A 20,969-nucleotide genomic window follows, 5' to 3' on the forward strand; every position below is an offset into this window, starting at 1 on the left:
AGGTGTGATGTGGTACTGATAAGAATGTATGTTTTGTGTATTTGAAGTGGAGAGTTCTATAAATGTTTATTAAGTTTACTTGTTCTGGGTCTGAGTTCAAGTCCTGGATATCCTTGTTAATTTTCTGTATCGTTGATCTGTCTAATATTGCGTATATATTTAGTATGGTTAGCTCTTCTTGTTGCATTGATCCTTTTACCATTATGTAATATCCTTCTTTGCCTCTTTTGATCTTTGTTGCTTTAAAGTGTATTTTATCAGAGATGAGAATTGCAACTCCTGCTTTTTATTTATTTTTGCTCTCCGTTTGTTTGGTAAATCTTCCTCCATCCCTTTGTTTTGAGGCTTTGTGTATCGTTGCATGTGAGATGGGTCTGGATGCAGCATACCGATGGGTTCTGGCTTTTTATCCAGTTGGAATAATATATATGAGTTTAATACTGCCATTTGATGCTAGCTGGCTGTTTTGCCCATTAGTTGATGTAAATTCTTCATTAAGTTGATGCTCTTTACTTTTTGATATATTTTTGGAAAGGCTGATACTGGTTGTTCCTTTATATGTGTAGTGCTTCTTTCAGAAGCTCTTGTAAAGCAGGCCTGGTGGTGGTGAAATCTCTAAGTACTTGCTTGTTCACAAAAGATTTTATTTTTCCTTCGCTTGTAAAGCTTAGTTTGGCTGGATATGAAATTCTGGGTTGAAAGTTCTTTTCTTTAAGGATGTTGAATATTGGCCCCCACTCTTTTCTGGCTTATAGGGTTTCTGCTGAGAGATCTGCTATTAAGTCTGATAGGCTTCCCTTTGTGGGTAACCTGACCTTTCTCTCTGGCTGCCCTTAGTATTTTCTCCTTCATTTCAACACTAATGAATCTGACAATTATGTGCCTTGGGGCTGGTCTTCTTGAGGAATATCTTTGTGGTGTTCTCTGTATTTCCTGGAGTTGAATATTGTCCTGCCTTACTAAGTTGGGAAAGTTTTCCTGAATAATATCCTGAAGAGTATTTTCCAACTTGGATTCATTCTCTTTGTCACATTCAGGTACACCTATCAAACGTAGGTTAGGTATTTTCACATAGTCCCATATTTCCTGGAGACTTTGCTCATTCCTTTTTATCCTTTTTTCTCTAATCTTGTCTTCTCGTTTTATTTCATTAAGTTGGTCTTTGACCTCTGATATCCTTTCTTCTGCTTGATCAATTCGACCGTTAAAACTTGTGTATACTTCGCGAAGTTCTTGTATTGTGTTTTTCAGCTCTATTAATTCACTTATATTCCTCTCTAAATTGTCTATTCTCGTTAGCATTTCGTCAAACCTTTTTTCAAAGTTCTTAGTTTCTTTGCATTGGGTTAGAACGAGTTCTTTTAATTCACATAAGTTTCTTATCATTCACCTTTTGAAGCCTACTTCTGTTAATGGAACACACTCGTTCTCCATCAGGTCTTGTTACATTGCTGATGAGGAACTGTGATCCCCTGTAGAGGGAGAGGTGTTCTGATTTTGAGTATTCTCTGCCTTTTTAGGCTGGTTTCTTCCCTTCATTATAAATTTATCCATCTGTCGTCTTTGTAATTACCGACTTTCTAATTAGGTCTCTGTGTGGATGTCCAACTTGTTGATTCCCAGCACCGAAATCTGACCAATCCACTGTGCCAGCCAAAGCAGCAGTGTTAAGATTGATGGTGCTTTTCTGCCTGGGAATCTCCCGTCTGGCTCCCTTCTTGAGTTCGTCCTTCAATCAGCTGAATAGGCAACTCTGCCTTCCCGGAGCTCCAAACATTGGCCAAAACGGGATCCAGTCCTGCTTACTCTGCACCAAGAACCGCCACGCCGAGGTGCCAGCAAAACCGCTGCGCCGGCCATAAGAGTCGCGCTGGCGACCCGTGGGGCTCCTCTGCTGGGAATCTCCTGGTCCGTGAGCAACAAAAAGTCATCTGGAAGTGTGGCGTCCTCTCGTTCTCTGCTCTTTCACTGGGAGCTACAATCCCGAGCTGCTAGTGATCAGCCATCTTGGATCTCTCTCTCGAACATCTGTAATGTTTTCTTTGGAGAGCTATACTACTAGTTAGGTTGCTATTAATTAATTATACCTTAATCATGATACATACCATATTTGCCATTTAGGAAGCTAACACTAACTTTTAGAAAATGTTTTGCATATTCTTAAAGTAATAAAAATATAGAATTGGAGAACAAATGAGTGTTTGCCAGAAATTAAGGAGAAGATGGCAGGGAAGGGAAAACCACTATAAAAGAGCAGCTTGAAGGATCCTTGTGATAGAAATGTTCTATATCTTGAATGTATCAACATCAACATCCTGGTTGCTATATCTTACTGTGGTTTTGCAAGATGTTACTAATGGGAGAGACTGAGTAAAGAACACAGGGGGGTCTCTTTATTATTTCTTACCACTGATACAAATCATCTCAAAATAAACAGTGTAACTTTTTTTTATTTTTTAAAAGCCAGATCTTGCATCGAAATCCCTTAGGGGATCTTTTTAAAAACACAGTCACTGGGGTCTCCCTCCAGAAAATGTTTTTGCTTTTTAACCGTTAGGCTCAGTCATCCAGTATTTTTTATTACTTGAGTATGCAATGAGTTTCCAATTTGATTCTAATGTGTTGTCAGTACTACAAAATCACTAATTTACAGCAATGATTTCCCAAGGCTGACTGCAAAAGAATCGCCTGAGGTTTAATCTCAGATTCTCAAGTCTATATCCCAAAGATTTTGAGTTAGAAAGTCTGGAATGAAACCAGGAAATCTATTATTTTTAAGCTTAAATTCTCATTGTTTTACTTCTCCAGATGATTTCAATGTACAGCTAGGTTTAAAACCTCGGGATCAGAGAACAAGTACTTTTTTTCCTATGTATTGTTTAAAGGTAATTTTGAGATCTTGTTAGTCATTATTGTAGATTTCAAATCCTTGGAGTCCAAATTAAAATGTTAGCTGTATTTATCAAGTACCAACATAAATACTTATTATTTCCAGCCACCGTCTTTCTAACCCATTAAAGCATCTTTAAAAACACAAAGAAGCTTACCTTCTTAATTCATTTTACAACAAAGGTATTAAATTACTGATTTTTTTTTCACTCATTTTAGCAGGCTGTAATTACATACCTTAAAAATTGGTGACCTAGCCGGGCGTGGTGGCTCATGCCTGTAATCCTAGCACTTTGGGAGGCCAAAGTGGGTGGATCACCTGCGGTCAGGAGTTGAAGACCAGCCTGGCCATCATGGTGAAACCCCATCTTAAAAAAAAAAAAAAAAAAAAAAAAGGTGACCTAATGCAGTGGTTTTTGATTCTGGCTGTGCTTCAGAATAACCACCCTCAAGATACAGCACAGCAGCCCTGCTGCAAATCATAGCATAGTCTACTCAGTAAATCTGATTCAAAGGGTTAGGGTGGCTACAAGGAGTTCGTAAAACAAATTCTACAGAGATTCTGAAACATAGAGTTAAACTGACTTAGTGTTTTCATCCTTATCCTCTGGCTCAACTGATACACTAAATGACAAATTAATCTAAACCTGACATTTCTAAAAATATAAATTGTTCACAATATAAAAGAATATATAGGCCAGGCACAGTGGCTCACCACTACAATCCCAGCACTTTGGGAGGCCGAGGCGGGCGGATCACTGAGATCAGGAGTTCAAGACCAGCCTGGCCAACGTGGTAAAAACCCCGTCTCTAATAAAAAAATATAAAAATTAGCCAGGTGTGGTTGTGGACGCTTGTAATTTCAGCTACTCAGGAGGCTGAGGCAGGAGAATCAGTTGAATCTGGGAGGTGGATGTTGCAGTGAGCAGAGATTGCGCCACCACACTCCAACCTGGATGACAAAGCAAGACTCTGTCTCAAAAAACAAAAAAGAATTTATAATGAGGTACAGTCCAATGAATGTCAGATACTTATTAGTCCAGGCTCTATCAAGACCTAAGCACCTTACTGTCCTTGAGCCTTAAGTTTTCTGGCTACATAACAATGCAGTTGTTCTGAGTCAGTGTTTTGTAAAACTGTGTTCCAAAGAGGTGTCCTAGTAGGCAGGAGAAAAGCTGAACAGAGCTATAGAATAGGCAAGGTGAATGAGCTCTGCTTTGATCGGCTTATATATATACATAAATACATATATTCATATACATGATACGGCATTTGAAAATAAGTCCTACTGCCACACACACACGGAAATTTGGAAGATATGCTTCAAGATCTTGAAATGTGAGCCACCTTTAAAGTATACAAGTATACCATACTGAACACATATAAATACATTTTCAGATATAAAACATTTCCATCACTACAGAAAATTCTACTGAAAAGTAACTGTGTTGTTGGATTAGAAGATCCCTAAGATTTCTTTCAGATTGAAAATTCTACCACAGTATTTGAAAAAACGCTGGGCACAAGTGGCTCATGCCTGTAATCCCAGCACTCTGGGACGCCAAGGCAGGTGGATCACTTGAGGCCAGGAGTTTGAGACCAGACTGGACAACATGGTGAATCCCCATCTTTAATAAAAATACAAAAATTAGCTGGGCATGGTGGCACATGCCTATAATCCCAGCTTCTTGGGAGGCTGAGGCATGACAATCTCTTGAACCCGGGAGGCAGAGTTTGCACCACTGTACTCTAGCCTAGGCAACAGTGTAGGACTATGCCTCCAAAAAAAAAAAAAAAGAAGAAAGAAAGAAAAAGAAAAACATACATTATTGATCTATGTATTCTTAATCATCTTAATAAAACATTGAAAACAATCGAAGAACTGAAGTGAAAGAAAACGCTACTATTAGAAAAAATGTATTTTTGGACTCTGGAAAGCCACTAGAATTTTAGTCTGAAAATGTTTTGTAGATTTTTGTCTAGCAGAAAACTATAGTGATCAAGGAAATAATAAAAATCTACACCAAAAAAAAAAAACTGAAAAATTCTTAGGTAATGCCACATAAAAGTATACAGAAACATTCCTACTCTATTAACTTCTTTGAGCTGCCCATCTCTCTTCAGTAAGGAGGACACATACTTAATCTATTTTACTGATAAAAGATAATAAACTAAATCCCAAGAAAGAAAACAATGAATCCATGGTTGCAGAGCTAAAAGAAAACAGCCAGAAAAAATCTTACTGATAGTACCTTGGAAGTAAATACCAAAGTAGAAAAGCATTATTATGGACAAAAATGCCAAGTTCACTAATACAAAGAGCAGAAGAAATTTACTTAAATATTTATGTTGTATCCTCACACTATACTGTACAAAGCATATTAGGTGCTACAAAGTTAGTATGTTAGGTACTAAAGATAAAAAAAAAAAAAAAAAAAAAAGAGTCAGCTTTCAAAAGGCCCACAACAGGGTTGGTAACTAAATCAGTTCTGGACCAAAAAACTCCTTTTTATGACCATATTATAATGAGAAATGGAGAAAATTCCATAAGGGAAACCAAAATACTAATATCCCTCTTTCATAAGTTCTAATTACAAACCTTAAAAACAAACAACAATCCAAGAATTCAGTTACCCACTGTCCACCAGAGCCCCACATATGATGCACCTATATCTCTTTATTTCACAACCAACATTAGTATCAGGAATTTTCACATAATTTGTAAGAGAATCAGGTTTAAAAAATCCTGCAAGCTATAGTAAAGTGCTAATAAAATTGAAGGCAAGGATTCAATTCCCACAGGAAAAATCCCATGATTATACTATCCTTCTAACTCTGGAGAACCACTTCAATGGACAACCCGCTAAAATTAGGCCAGCCAAGTATGGATAAGCGAAAACGAATGGCATTAAAGAAAAAGAATTTGTTCTATGCGCTATTCCTCAGAGGCAAACATTAAAGTAGTAGGTTTTTAAACATTTCTGTGACTTCCTCTGTGCCCACAGGGTACTAGTTATTTTTAAAACTCTAATGTGTACGATTTATTTCTAATAGGTTATGTACATTTCACAATTTTTTCCCAATAATTTTCTCACAGAACAGAGGAAATTACAACTAAAATTCACCATAATTTTTCCATCTTTCAACATATTAAGATGTAATAGTAGTTTATGAGAATTCAAATATGTAATTAAATAATACAAACTAAATGGAAAGGTCTACCAAATGTAGTGGTCTTTCAGCAGAATTTCTGATTTAATGGTTATCTCCTTCTTTGAACTGTTGTTGAAAACCATTTTAGAAATGTTTACTTCACTTTTCTCATGTAAAGGTACAATAGTATTTACACTTCAAGAAGGTAACTGACAAGCCTTCAACTTAGTACTCTGAAAAATGCCATACACATACAAGCTAAAAATATCTGAGCCTGTAGCAAAAGTTAGGTTTTTAAATAAATTATCAAATTGTTTCATTGTTCTTCTGAAAGCAAAGGGAAATAAAAATCCAATTAACTGGAATTCTATTAAGTGTAAATACACAATAAATGGAAATTTCCAGGAATTTCAAAGTGGAAAATATAAATCAAATCACGGTGTTCTTACTTAATGCTGATACATTGGTGGATCCGACAAAAAGTCTCAAATATGAAAAGACGGGCATTTTCAATGAAATCTTCAAGACAAGCCACCAAGAAGAAGTCATTCACAAGCACCTATATGTACAAATACAACAAAAATTAATGATGCTGACAAGCAATTGCCTGAAACTTGAATCAAATATTTTGTCTGCTTGATTTTTCCATTCTAATATCATGAGTTCTATACCACAGCACTTTCTAGAATACTGTTTTCAAATCTTTAATGATTTAAATAAGTAGTAAAAGAATGCCACAAAATAAAGACCTAAAAACTGCTATGTTTTCTTGTTCCACTGATAACTTTAAAAAAGTAGCCTTCTGACAACAAAGTTTGGTACTATCCATTATTCTACATAAATGCTCTGCAGATAGCATAATCTTTTCCAACTATTTAAAAGTTATAAATGAACTAAAGCCCTGAGTATTTCTGTAACCTTAAGTAGACTTAGAAATCAGAAAGGAAAAGAATGCAAAAGGTGGCTCCTATGCCACAGATGGTATAATTAAAAGAGAATGTTTTAACTTCAAGAACAGCAACCAAGTGCCCTCTAGGTCTTTTAACAGCAAAACCTAGACATTTAGCATTATGAATATACACCAATGTTTACCTTAATAATGAAACGACTACGAAAAACACAAATTACCAACTGGATTCTAATTTTCTATTCTGTCTAATGTTTGAAAATCACCAGGGAATGTGTATTTGCATGATCAGTTTTTTTCTTAGAGAAATAAAATCTTTGTCCACAAATTGCCCATTTTGTGCTAAAATTTTGGTTCAAAGGATGAAACTGATGACCAGTAACTTGTGAATCTAGTAACTGTGACTACATTTAGCAGGTAAAATTCTTAGTTTAGTTTCTTAAAACTTGTAAACTAATTATTCAAAACAACTATAATCTAACTCTTCCACAGTTGTTAAACAACAGGAGGCACTACAGTTATAAAACTCATAACTACAATGAATTGAGTGGTTTATCACAAATGTTAAATACAACCCTGTGAAAAATTCTAAAGATAAGCCCACCTATGAAACAAAATTAAAAACACTCCATATATTGCAATTCAAAGTGACTTTGCTTATACATACGAAATACTATATTTAACTCATTCAAGATAAGATGTGGAATTATAGATATATCTGTGAATTTAAGTTACCCCCAATATTTTAACAAACTTCCCTCACAAAAGGGATAAACACATGGCAATAACATTTAAAAAGTCATTACTCTAGCACATTCCTATTTTAAGATTAATAAACATAAGCCATTTAAGTTATTTTAGGGTTAATAAACAAGCCATTTAGGCCATTTTAAGATTAACGAACATATTTCTGTTATAATTACACTTCATTATTTTAATGAAGATACTGCAAGATTAACTTTAAAATATCCAAAAATTTAAGATTATAAATTTGTAAGTAAAAAAATCATACTTACTGATTCACATTCCCTCAGCTTTTTCTGAGCCCCATCAAAGTCAAAGTTAACATATAAGCATTCAACAAATTCTGTAATTGGGTCTTTATATGTGTAAGACTCCTGTAAAAATAAGTAAAGGTCAAGGTAGGTGTGGTTCAACACTGTTTAGCAGATTATCTCAGAATTTCCCAATCTTCCTGTTTTCTGCTTATCATTAACTTCTAATCAAATTACCCAGCATCTTCTTAAAGCAATTTTGTTCCTATCTTGATTCCAGACCACACCTTAAGCTTATAATGTCTTTTAAGCCAAGTTCTCTAAATTCTCATCCAAGAAGAAAGCTTTCAAATTCCCCTACTACCAAAAGTCTCCCTTAGTCAATAAACAGCAAAGATCTTCCCCAAGCATAAGGGTATTCATTCCCTACTGAAAGACAGTAACTTCTTTGTATTTAATTCATTCTTAAATATTTATTTTTCCAATCTATGGGTTTTGCTAATAAGCTCACTAAATATCAACCAGCATGGCTGCCTGAACCTTTTGCCCAACTTGGGGTCTATTAAAACTGTATTGTATATAAAGTTCAGCCATCTAGAATGATACAGGTAATGACCCCCACCTCCAAGTTCCAGATTTTCTTCACTCTTTGCAATAAGAAAAACACAAATACATAATGTATATTAAGTGTTCAGCTAGCAGACAGTAATAATCATTCCACATTCAACTTGCGTATCTTGGACTTAAGGACAACAAAAGCAATTTGAGGCTCTTCTCTCTTCTAAACTTCATGTATTCCTCCCACCTATTTCTAAAAGCATTTTTACCTTAAGAACTAACTCTTATTTTAGAAAAAGAGGTTAGACCTAAAGCTTAGGTGCTTTTTAAAACACTCAGTATTTATTTCAGTTTTACCTGCTGAATAACTTTAACTAGATCCTTTAGCACCTGCCGGCGTTTTCGAACATCCTTGTTTGTTATGACTGCTGTAGTCAAATAGCGAAGAATGTGTGGACACATTGTCTGAATTGCATTAAGATACCTAAGAAAAAAATATAAAAATTTAATCACTTGCCCAGGGTGAGTTAAGAAAACCCTCAAGCAGGCCATTAGATTTTACTATTTCACTAGTCTTAAGACTGTAGACATTTAAGAATGAGTATTATAAGAGCATCTCCTCCAAGGAAATTTAAAAACAGAATTCAATTTCAGGAATCCAAATGAGAATGCCAGCCACCAGTTCTTTAATATGGAGTAAGATGGAAGACTCAATCAAGAGGCGAATTATCCTATTATTATTTTTGAGTAAAAAGGATTTTGGAAGGCTCATACACATACTGTCAGTCTGTTTCAAAAGACTACTAAGTGATGACTTTCATTCACCCATTAGAAAAAATGTGTGAAAATCTGTGTGCAAAGCACTCATACTAGTCAAAAAATCAGGCACTTAAATAATTCAGGGTATGAAAGACTGGAAGCAATAGGGAGAAGGAATATTACAATATTACAAGGCATTGGTTAAAGTGGTACCAGTAGGAATTAGGAAGGAACAGATGTTAGGTAAACGTTAACAGGGCCTTGGCTAATATTTAGCAAATCTTGCTGCTGTGATGATGAACACAGGACCACCCTCTGTAATTAGGTGTTTACCCTACGTTTCTCCTGCTCAATTTCCTCAAATAGTTCCCTATTTATTTACCCAATAAGTATTAATTTAGCACTTTTGACTGTCAGACACTATACCAATCTCAGAATTTTTTGTCAATAAAGTCTCTTTCTCTTAGGTGAATGAATACTGAAGCCCCAAACTAGTCATCCAGCTCCATCTCCCATCGCACTACCACTGACAGCTCCCTCTTTCTTTTCTTAAAGTTCACTCCACACAGATTGGTCTCCCAAACACATACCCCTAAAAGCCTAAATCCTAGCCATCCTTCAAAGTCCAGCTTCAATACCTTATCTTCTAAGTTCCCCCAGGCAATGATTAATAAATCTGTATTTTATTATATTACAGACCCCCATAAAACATCGCTTAAACTCTTATAGGATCCTAGAATCCAATACTTCATATTATATAGTCCCACTCAGCCTACTCTGAATGCCCTCTAAACAAGGCAAAGTATAAAAAGCATATCCACTCAAAAATAAAATAATTCCTAGGAAAAGACATCGAAAACTCATTGGCCAAGTTATATCATCTGAAAAATTAAGCTCGAGCTTCAAATGAAAAATTTTTAAATGTGCAATGCTCATTTAGAACAATTATTTCTCTTGCCAGAGACATCATGTACAAACACAAGAAAGCATGATTGTTTTTCTTAGTATCAGTTTTAAAGTAGGTAATTTTATTATTTCTTTTCTTTTTTTTTTTGAGATGAAGTCTTGCTCTGTCTCCCAGGCAGGAGTGCAGTGGCACCATCTCGGCTCACTGAAACCTCTGCTTCCCGGGTTCAAGCCATTCTCCTGCCTCAGTCTCCCAAGTAGCTAGAACTACCGGCACATACCACCTCACCTGGCTAACTTTTTTGTATTTTTAGTAGGGGTAGGGTTTCACCATGTTGGCCAGGCTGATCTCAAACTGCCAAGTCAAGTGATCCACCCGCCTCGGCCTCCCAAAGTGCTGGGATTATAGGCATGAGCCACTGCGCCGAGCTAAAGTAGGTAATTTTAGTACGCATTTATGAGACTCATGATAAATGTATCTAAACAATTTATATACAAATATTTCTATAGGTTTGTTGTATAGAGTGTTCAACTCATATTTATTTTTACTTTATCCTAAGTTTACACCATTGCACCATATATGTATTCATTATTTTTACTGGAGGATTACTTATTTGGGAAACCCACTCCTTGTTTCTGAAAGTGTATTCCAGAAGCTAGTGAAATTTTTGTAAAGAACCAGACAGTAAATATTTTTGACTTTGTGAGCAAGAGACAAAATTCAGAAAGTATTATTCCAGATACTTCCATAAAAAGAAGGGAAACAAATTTCCAAACTATAGATCTACTAATGAGACCAATGGAATTCCTTCACTGGGAATAATTTTTCTTAGTTAATTTCAGATTTAGAGGTCCATATCATTAAAAAGTATTGCAAATGTTTTTCTGATAATGTAATCTGTAATAAGATTTTACATATTTAGTCCTTGAAAATGTAAAAACGGCCAGGATATGGCTCATGCCTGTAATCCCAACACTTTGGGAGGCTGAGGTGGGAGGAATGCTTTAGCCCAGGAGTTCAAGATCAGCCTGGGCAACACAGTGAAACCTAGTCTCTACAAAAAAAAAAAAAACTGAGGTGGAGGATTCCCTGAGTCGAGGAGGTGGAGGCGGACAAGGCTGCAATAAGCTGTGACTAACTGCACCACTGCAATCCCAACGTGGGTTACAGAGCAAGACCCTGCATCAGAAAAAAAAAAAAGAAAGAAAAAAAGAAGGAAATGTAGGCTGGGTGTGGTAGCTCACACCTGTAATCCTAGCACTTTAGGAAGCTGAGGCAGGTGGATCACCTGAGGTCAGGAGTTTGAAACCAGATGGGCCAATGTGGAGAAACCTCGTCTCTACTAAAAATACAAAAATTAGCTAAGCATGGTGGCAGGCACCTGTAATCTCACCTACTCTGGAGGCTGAGGCAAGAGAATCTCTTGAGGGACCCAAGAGGCAGAGGTTGCAATGAGCCAAGATGGCGCCACTGCACTCCAGCCTGGGCGACAGAGCAAGACTCCATCTTCAAAAAAAAAAAAAAAAAGGAAATGTAAAAATATGCACAGGCAGTAGTAAATGCTGACATCAAACATCAACTGATCAACTGACATGCATATTATTTTAATTGAGCACACTTAAAAAGGCATTTGTAAATGTACAATTTTATAATTTTGGTATTGTCTTTTAGCATGTCATCACATAGCAGATTAATCACTTTCAATGAAATTTCCTTTGTATTTGCAATGAGGTCTAAAACTTTCTGCAACTATAATTTAAGCTTGAAAACGTATCTGCAGGAGATCCACGATGGCCAAATAGGCACAGCTCTGGATCCCAGTGAGAACAATGAGGAGGGTGAGTAACCACCACATTTCCAAACGACCTTTTACTGCCCACAGACCAGGAGATTCCAGAGCCAAAAACCACCACAAGTTTCCAGCACAGCTGTTTCAGCCAGCGCCAGGGGTCTCCACACAAAAACTCACACAAATCTGGGTGGCAGTCTCAACTGATGCCTGGAATGCCTGGGAGACAGAGCTCTCAGTCAACTGAAAAAAAGGGGCTTGAAACAGGGAGCCAGGCAATCATGCTTGGCAAGTGCCACACCCACAGAGACCAGCAATCTGAAACGCTCTGGATTGAGAGTTTCACAGCAAGTGCAGCTAGACCCCAGACAGTCCAGCTTGGTGGGGGGAAGGTTGTCAGCCATTACCCAGGAGACCACCAATACCGAGGCAATCCATCATTACCGAGGTCAACCGCCTTTACTGAGGCAGTCCGCCATTACTGAGACTGTCTGCCATTACTGAGGCAGACCACCATTACCAAGACAGTTCTAACAGTACCTCTGTAAACAAAACCACAAGGAGTTCACAAAGCAGATGGGCAGAGCCCACGGCAGCTCAGCAGTGCTTCTGCTGGCAGACTGTGACTAGATTACCTCCTTGCTGTGCAGGGCATCTCTGAAAAAAAGGCAGCAGCATGTAAGAAACTTACAAATAAAGCCGCACCTCCCCAGGAAAGAGCACCTGGGAAAAAAGGCGGCTAGTTCTGCTGCAACGAACTTGAAAGCACCTGTCCAGCAGCTGTGACCGGAACAGCAGAGCTCCCAGCTCAGCACTTGAGCTCCTATAAGGGACAGACTGTCTCCTCAAGCAGGTCCCTGACCCCCGTATATCCAAAGAGACACCTCATAAAGGAGATCTCAGGCTGACATCTGGTAGGTACCCTTCTGGAACAAAGATAACAGAAGAAACTGACAGCAATCCTTACTGTTCTGCAGCCACCACAGGTGATCCCCAGGCAAGCAGGGTCTGGAGTGGACCTCCAGGAGTCCTACACCAAAGGGGCCTGATAGAAGAAAAATTAAAAACCAGAAAGAAATAACTTCAACATCAACAAAAAGGACATCCACTTAGAGACCCCATCAGAAAGTCACCAACAACGAAGACCACAGGTAGATAATATCCACAAAGATGGGAAGAAACCAGTACAAAAGGATGAAAACACCAAAATCCAGACTACCTCTCCTCCACCAAGTGATCAGAACTCCACACCAGGAAGGGAACATAACAGGATGGAGAATAAGTCTGATGAACTGACAGAAACAAGGCTTCAGAAGGTGGGTAATAACAAACTTCTCTGAGCTAAAAGAAAATGTTCTAACCCAATGCAAAGAAACTAAGAACCTTGAAAAAAGGTTTGGTGAAATGGCAACGAGAATAAACAGCTTAGAGGAGAATATAAATGACTTGATGGAACTGAAAAACAGAACACCAGAACTTCACAAAGCATAGACAAGTTTCAATGGCTGAATCGATCAAACAGAAGAAAGAATATCAGAGATTGAAGTTCAATTCAATAAAATAAAATGGCAAGATTAGGGAAAAAAGACTGAAAAGAAAGGAACAAAGCCTCCAAGAAATATGGGATTATGTGAAAAGACCTAATCTACATTTGATAGGTGTACCTGAATGTGAAGGAGAGAATGAATCCAAGCCAGAAAACACTCTTCAGGATACTATCCAGGAGAACTTCCCCAATCTAGCAAGGCAGGCCAACATTCAAGTCCAGGAAATACAGAGAACACCACAAAGATATTCCTCAAGAAGAGCAACCCCAAGGCACATAACTGTCAGATTCACCAGGGTTGAAATTAAGGAAAAAGTGCTAAGGGCAGCCAGAGAGAAAGGTCAGGTTACCCACAAAGGAAAGTCCATCAGACTCACAGCCAATCTCTCGGCAGAAACCCTACAAGCCAGAAGAGAGTGGGGTGGGGGGGCAATATTCAACATCCCTAAAGAAAAGAATTTTCAACCTAGAATTTCATATTCAGCCAAACTAAGCTTCATAAGCAAAGGAGAAATAAAATCCTTTAAGAACAAGTAACTGCTGAGAGATTTCGTCACCAACAGGCCTGCCTTGTAAGAGCTCCTGAAAGAAGCACTAAACAGAGAAAGGAACAACCAGTACCAACCACTCCAAAAACACATCAAATGGTAAAGACCATCAACACAATGAAGACACTGGGTCAACTAACAGGCAAAACAACCAGCAGGCATCAAAATGCAGGATCAAATTTACACATAACAATATTAACCCTAAATGTAAATGGGAGAAATGCCCCAATCAAAAGACACAGATTGGCAAACTGGATAAAAAGTCAAAACCTATCCAGGTGCTGTATCCAGGAAACCCATCTCTCATGCAAGGACACACATAGTCTCGAAGTTAAGGGAGGAGGAAGATTTACCAAGCAAATGGAGAGCTAAAAAAAGCAGGAGTTGCAATCCTAGTCTCTGATAAAATAGACTTTAAAGCAACAAAGACCAAAAGAGATAAGGGCATTACATAATGGTAAAAGGATCAATGCAACAAGAGGAGCTAACTATCCTAAATACACAAGCATCCAATACAGGAGCACCCAGATATATAAAGCAAGTTCTTAACGACCTACAAAGAGACTTAGACTCCCACACAATAATAGGGGGAGACTTTTAACACTCCACTGTCAATATTAGACAGATCAATGAGACAGAAAATTAATGAAGATATCCAGGACTTAAACTCAGAACTGGACCTAGCAAACCTAATGGACATCTACACAACATTCCACCCCAAATCCACAGACTATACGTTCTTCTCAGCACCACATCGCACCTACTCTAAAACTGACCACATAACTGGAAGTAAATCACTCCTCAGCAAATGCAAAAGAATGAAAATCATAACAAACAGTCTCTCAGACCACAGTGCAATCAAATTAGAACTCAAGATTAAGAAACTAACTCAGCACCAAACAACATCATGGTAACAGAACAACTGGCTCTTGAATGTCGACTAGATAAACAATCAAATGAAGGCAGAAGTAAAGATGTTCTTTGAAACCAATGAGAACGAAGACATAACTTACCAGAATCTCTGGGACACACTTAAAGCAGTGTCTAGAGGGAAATTTATAGCAATAAATGCCCACCAGAGAAGCAAGGAAAGATCTAAAATTGACACCCTATCATCAAAATTGAAAGAGCCAGAGGAGCAAAATCAAAAAAACTCAAAAAGCTAGCAGAAGACAAGAAATAACTAAGATCAAAGCAGAACTGAAGGAGATAGAGATACAAAAACGCTTCAAAAAAAAAAAATCAATAAATCCAGGAGCTACTTTTTCAAAAAAGATCAAGAAAACAGACAGACTGCTAGCCAGATTAATAAAAAAGAAAAGAGAGAAGAATCAAATAGATGCAATAAAAAAAACTATAAAGGTAACATCACCACCGACCCCACAGAAATACAAACTACTGTCAGAGACTACTATAAACAACTCTATGCACATAAACCAGTAACCCTGGAACAAATGGATAAATTCCTGGACATCTGCACCCTCCAAGCCTAAACCAGGAAGAAGTCGAAACCCTGAATAGACCAATAACAAGGGCTGAATTTGAGGCAGCAATTAATAGTCTACGAACCAAAAAAAGCCCAGGTCCAGATGGGTTCACAGCCGAATTCTACCAGACATATGAGAGGAGCTGTTACCACTCCTTCTGAAACTGTTCCAAACAATCCAAAAAGAGGGAATCCTTCCCAAATCATTTCATGAGACCAACATCATCCTGATACCAAAACCCGGCAGAGACTCAACAAAAAAAGAAAATTTCAGGCCAATATCCATGATGAATACAGATGCAAAAATCTTCAATAAAATAATGGCAAACCAATTGCAACAGCACATCAAAAAGCTTATCCATCATGATTAAGTAGGCTTCATCCCAGGGATGCAAGACTGGTTCAACATATGCAAGTCTATAAACGTAATCCACCACATAAACAGAACCAGAGACAAAAACCAAATGATTATCTCAATAGATGCAGAGAAGGCCTTCGACAAAATTGAACAGCCCTTTATGCTAAAAACTCTCAATAAACTAGGTATCAATGGAACGTATCTCAAAATAATAAAAGCTATTTAAGACAAACCCATGGCCAATTTCATACTGAATGGGCATAAACTGGAAGCATTCCCTTTGAAATCTGGCACTACATAGGGATGCCCTCTGTCACCACTCCTATTCATTATAGTATTGGAAGTTCTAGCCAGAGCAATCAGGCAAGAAAAAGAAATAAATGGTATTCAATTAGGAAAGGAGGAAGTCAAATTGTCTCTATTTGCATACGACATGATTGTATATTTAAAAGGCCCCATCGTCTCAGCCCAAAATCTCCTTAAGATGATAAGCAACTTCAGCAAAGTCTCAGGATACAAAATCAATGTGCAGAAATCACAAGCATTCCTACACCAATAACAGACAAACAGAGAGCCAGATCAAGAGCGAACTGCCATTCATAATTGCTACAAAGAGAATAAAATATGTAGGAATACAACTAACAAAGGACGTAAAGGACCTCAAGACAATAAGAAAGGACACAAATAGATGGAAAAACATTCCATGCTAATGGTTAGGAAGAATCAATATTGTGAAAATGGCCATACTGTCCAAAGTAATTTATAGATTCAACACTATCCCCATCAAGCTACCTGTGACCCTCTTCACATAACTGGACAAAACCACCTTAAACTTCATATGGAACCAAAAGAGAACCCACATAGCCAAGACAATTTTAAGCAAAAAGAACAAAGCTGGAGGCATCACGCTACCTGACTTCAAACTATACTACAAGGCTACAGTAATCAAAACAGCATGGTACTGGTACCAAAATAGAAATACAGACCTATGGAACAGAACAGAGGCCTGAAAGGGAACGCCTCACATCTACAACCAACTGATCTTTGACAAACCTAACAAAAACAAGCAATGGGAAAGGATTCCCTGTTTAATAAATGGTGTTGGGAAAACTGGCTAGCTATGTGCAGAAAACAGAAACTGGACCCTTTCCTGACACCTTACACTAAAATGAACTCCAGATGGATTAAAGACTTAAACATAAAACCTAACACCATAAAAACCCCAGAAGAAAACCTAGGCAAAACCATTCAGGACATAGGCATAGGCAAGGGCTTCATGACTAAAACACCAAAAGCATTGGCAACAAAAGCCAAAATAGACAAATGGGAAAAAGAAACAATCAGTAGAGTGAACCAGCAACCAAAAGAATGAGAAAAAATTTTTGCAATCTACCCATCTGACAAAGGGCTAATATCCAGAATCTACAAAGAACTGAAACAGATTTATAAGAAAAACAAAAATAAACCCATTCTAAAGTCGGCAAAGTACATGAAAAGACACTTTTCAAAAGAAGACTTTCAAGCAGCCAACAAACATATGGAAAAATGTTCATCATCACTGGTCATTAGAGAAAGGCAACTCAAACACATTGAGATACCATCTCATACCAGTTAGAATGGCGATCATTAAAAAATCTGGAGACAACAGTGCTGGAGAGGATGTAGAGAAACAGGAACACTTTTACACTGTTGGTGGGAGTGTAAATTAGTTCGATTGTGGAAAATAGTGTGGCAATTCCTCAAGGACCTAGAAACAGAAATTCCATTTGACCCAGCAATCCCATTACTGGGTGTATATCCAAAGGATTATAAATCATTCTATTGTAAAGACACTTGTACACATATGTTCACTGTGGCACTGTTTACAATAGCAAAGACCTGGAATCAACCCAAATGCCCATCGATGATAGACTGGACAGGGAAAATGTGGCACATATACACCATGGAATACTATGCAGACATAAGAAATGATGAGTTTGTGTCCTTTGTAGGAACACGGATGAATCTGGAAGCCATCATTCTCAGCAAACTGACACAAGAACAGAAAACCAAACACCGATGTTCTCACTCATAGGCGGGTACTGAACAATGAGAACACATGGACACAGGGAGGGCAGCATCACACACTGGGGTCTGCTGGGGGAGAATAAGGGAGGGACAGTGAGGGGTAGCGAAGTTGGGGAGGGATAGCATGGGGAGAAATGCCAGATATAGGTGACGGGAGGATGGAGGCAGCAAACCACATTGCCATGTGTTGTGTGTACCTAGGCAACAATCCTGCATGTTCTGCACATGTACCCCAGAACGTAAAGTGCAATAAAATATATATAAAAAATAAATTTTAAAAAAAGTGTGCAATTCACAATCTATGTATAATATCCACTGAATGCACTCAACCAACCACCTACTGCGCTAAAAGAAATTAAAAATACTTTCTTCATAAATCTTTATCAGAGACAACTGAAAAACACATACTGATTATAGACATACATGTGCACATTACACACAATCTCAACAGTAAGCAGCTCTCCCACTTAAAGAATATGAAGTCCAGGAAATGGGTGTAACAATGATCTGTCAAGTCAACTGGGTATATTTCCATTAGGAAAAAAGTTAGAAGCAAGCAAAAATCAAATTAAGAAGACTTAACAAGACAGAAAATAAGACAGCAATCTGACCCTACAGCAAGTGAAAACAGTAACACAGTACTTTTGCAAACAATTAAAAGTCATCATACTACTGAGTAGTTTTCTTTTCCAAAGGTTGTTTCTGTTCTAAAAAATAGTTCCACAGGCATGATGATTCTTACTGGGGCAATAGAAATGTTCTAAAACTGATCTGTTACTAATAATTACTAAATTATAAACAAACAAACTCTTCTTGGACTTCAGACTAAATCAAAGTAGTGACATCAAACCATAGTAGTAGTCCCTATATTTTTCACCACCGTACTTTTGCAGTTTTAAAAAACACAAAAACTTTCAACTATGTCCTTGAATCAAGTAGCACAAATTACTAATTTTAAAAAATTTCAACCTGTAAGTACTAATCTTTCTCATCTTTTGTATGACTAAATGGGAAGTATTCATGAAGTGCCTCTGCTGTATATGTACTTCAGTGTCACGGTTGTCCCTAAGGAAAAGCACTTGTGCAACTTAGAAACAGGATGAACCAGCTGCTTTTCTCACAGAACACTACTTTTACTTCAAATAATGACAGACAAACCAAAGCTATTCAGACATTCAGAGTTGGGAATTTGGCAGACATTTTATAGAAAATGAAGTGAGACTGTCCTTCAAGAAAAACAAATGATAAAATTAGAGCTTTCAAGAAAAACTAGAATTTTGGAAAATTTCTATCAGCTACTGGGAGCATGAAAGCTTTCCAATAACTTAAAGCCTTTTCTAATGGGTTTGGTAATAATGTTAATGAATGTGGTTTTTCTGGTGTTGTATAATGTCAACACACTGGAATATCTGCATAACTCTCTGGACCAGTAAATATTTCCCAAACAACCAATGAATGATGCTATAAAATCATGCATGAGTAAAAGATCCATTCCAAGTGCAAGATAGCTCAATATAGTCTAGAATATCAGTATAGCTTAGGATCCTAAGAAGTTTTAATAACATGGTTTCAGATTCTATATTAAAAACCATCTTTTAAAAAAACTACTTCCTAAAACATTCTACTATAAAGACACATGCAGATGTATGTTATTGCAGCACTGTTTACAAAAGCAAAGACTTGGTACCAACCCAAATGCCCATCAATGATAGACTGGATAAAGAAAATGTGGCACATACACACCATGGAATACTATGTAGTCATAAAAAGGATGAGTTCATGTCCTTTGCAGGGACATGGATGACGCTGGAAACCATCATTGTCAGCAAACAGACACAAGAACAGAAAACTAAACACCACATGTTCTCACTCATAAGTGGTTGTTGAACAATGAGAACACACGGACACAGAGAGTGGAACATTACACACCGAGGCCTGTCGGCGGGTGGGGGGATAGCGGGGGATAACATTAGGAGGAATACCTGATGTAGATGACACGGGGATAGATGCAGCAAACCACTATGGCACGTGTATACTTATGTAACAAACCTGCGCGATCTGCATATGTACCCCAAAACTTAAAGTATAATAACAAAAATAAACTAGTCTGTGTTGAGTTTTATTGTATTTACTTCTTGTTGAGTTTTACTATATTCAAAAGAGAATCTTCACAACTATCAGAAAAGGATATTAACAAAACACACATTTCTTTTCCAACTACATGTGTGAAGCTAGGTTTTCGTCATACAGAAAACACGTCACAACACATTTCAAGAAAGCAGGCATGAAAACCCAGCTGTCAATTAACCCAGCAACTGAAGGTCTGCAAAAATGTAAAGCAATGTCACTCTTTTTGTCACACTAAATTTGTTTGTCACACAATGTCACGTTAATTTTTTTTTTAAAGTTGTTTTCAGTAAAAAATCTATTATGTGCTAAATCTAATCATTTTACCATTTATTAATGAGCAAATTTTTAATTTCTTTTTATTTTTAATACAGTTAAATCCTTACTTAACATCATCGGTATGTTCTTGGAAACTGCAACTTTAAAAACCAAATAACACTCTTTCAATATGAAGCTGATGAGGAAAAAAATGGTTTCATTACTCATTGTTTTGCTTAGAGTTGCAGTTTCTAACACAAAGACAACATTGAGGACTTACTGTATATACCAAGAGACAAAAACGATGCAAAGAAAATTACATTCAATAATTCTTAATAGTGTAAATGGGTTCCAAGATCAAAATATTTAAGAACCATTGGCCTGTAAAAATGCTCCCAAAGATAATTTTAACGTCATTTTTCTCTTCCTTCTAAATATCCAATGGCTTTTCAGTGTATATCTAATTTAGATGTTTGAGGAGGAAGGCTTTACTGGATGCTCAAATAGGGTTTTTTTTTGTTCCACAAAGTTAGAATATATTCCCATATACACATACTTTTTAAAAACTGACCAATATATTCATCAGGACCAAAATCCTTTTAAATGGAATCATTTAAAATCT

General features: G+C 37.2%; 1 protein-coding gene across 1 annotated transcript in view; it reads right to left on the reverse strand.

Moving 5' to 3' along the window:
• Positions 1-20,969, reverse strand: part of EIF3E (eukaryotic translation initiation factor 3 subunit E) — a 51,657-nt gene that overhangs the window by 8,793 nt on the left and 21,895 nt on the right. The window contains exons 8-10 of the mRNA XM_012443267.2: positions 8,860-8,986; positions 7,966-8,067; positions 6,492-6,601 (exon numbers count right to left, since the gene is read on the reverse strand). Coding sequence (XP_012298690.1) covers positions 6,492-6,601; positions 7,966-8,067; positions 8,860-8,986 — 339 coding nt within the window. The remainder of the gene's footprint in view (positions 1-6,491; positions 6,602-7,965; positions 8,068-8,859; positions 8,987-20,969) is intronic.

The sequence above is a fragment of the Aotus nancymaae genome, unplaced genomic scaffold, assembly GCF_030222135.1.
Source record: "Aotus nancymaae isolate 86718 unplaced genomic scaffold, 86718_ANA_hifiasm-v0.15.2.pri h1tg000036l, whole genome shotgun sequence".
NCBI lineage: Eukaryota > Metazoa > Chordata > Mammalia > Primates > Aotidae > Aotus > Aotus nancymaae.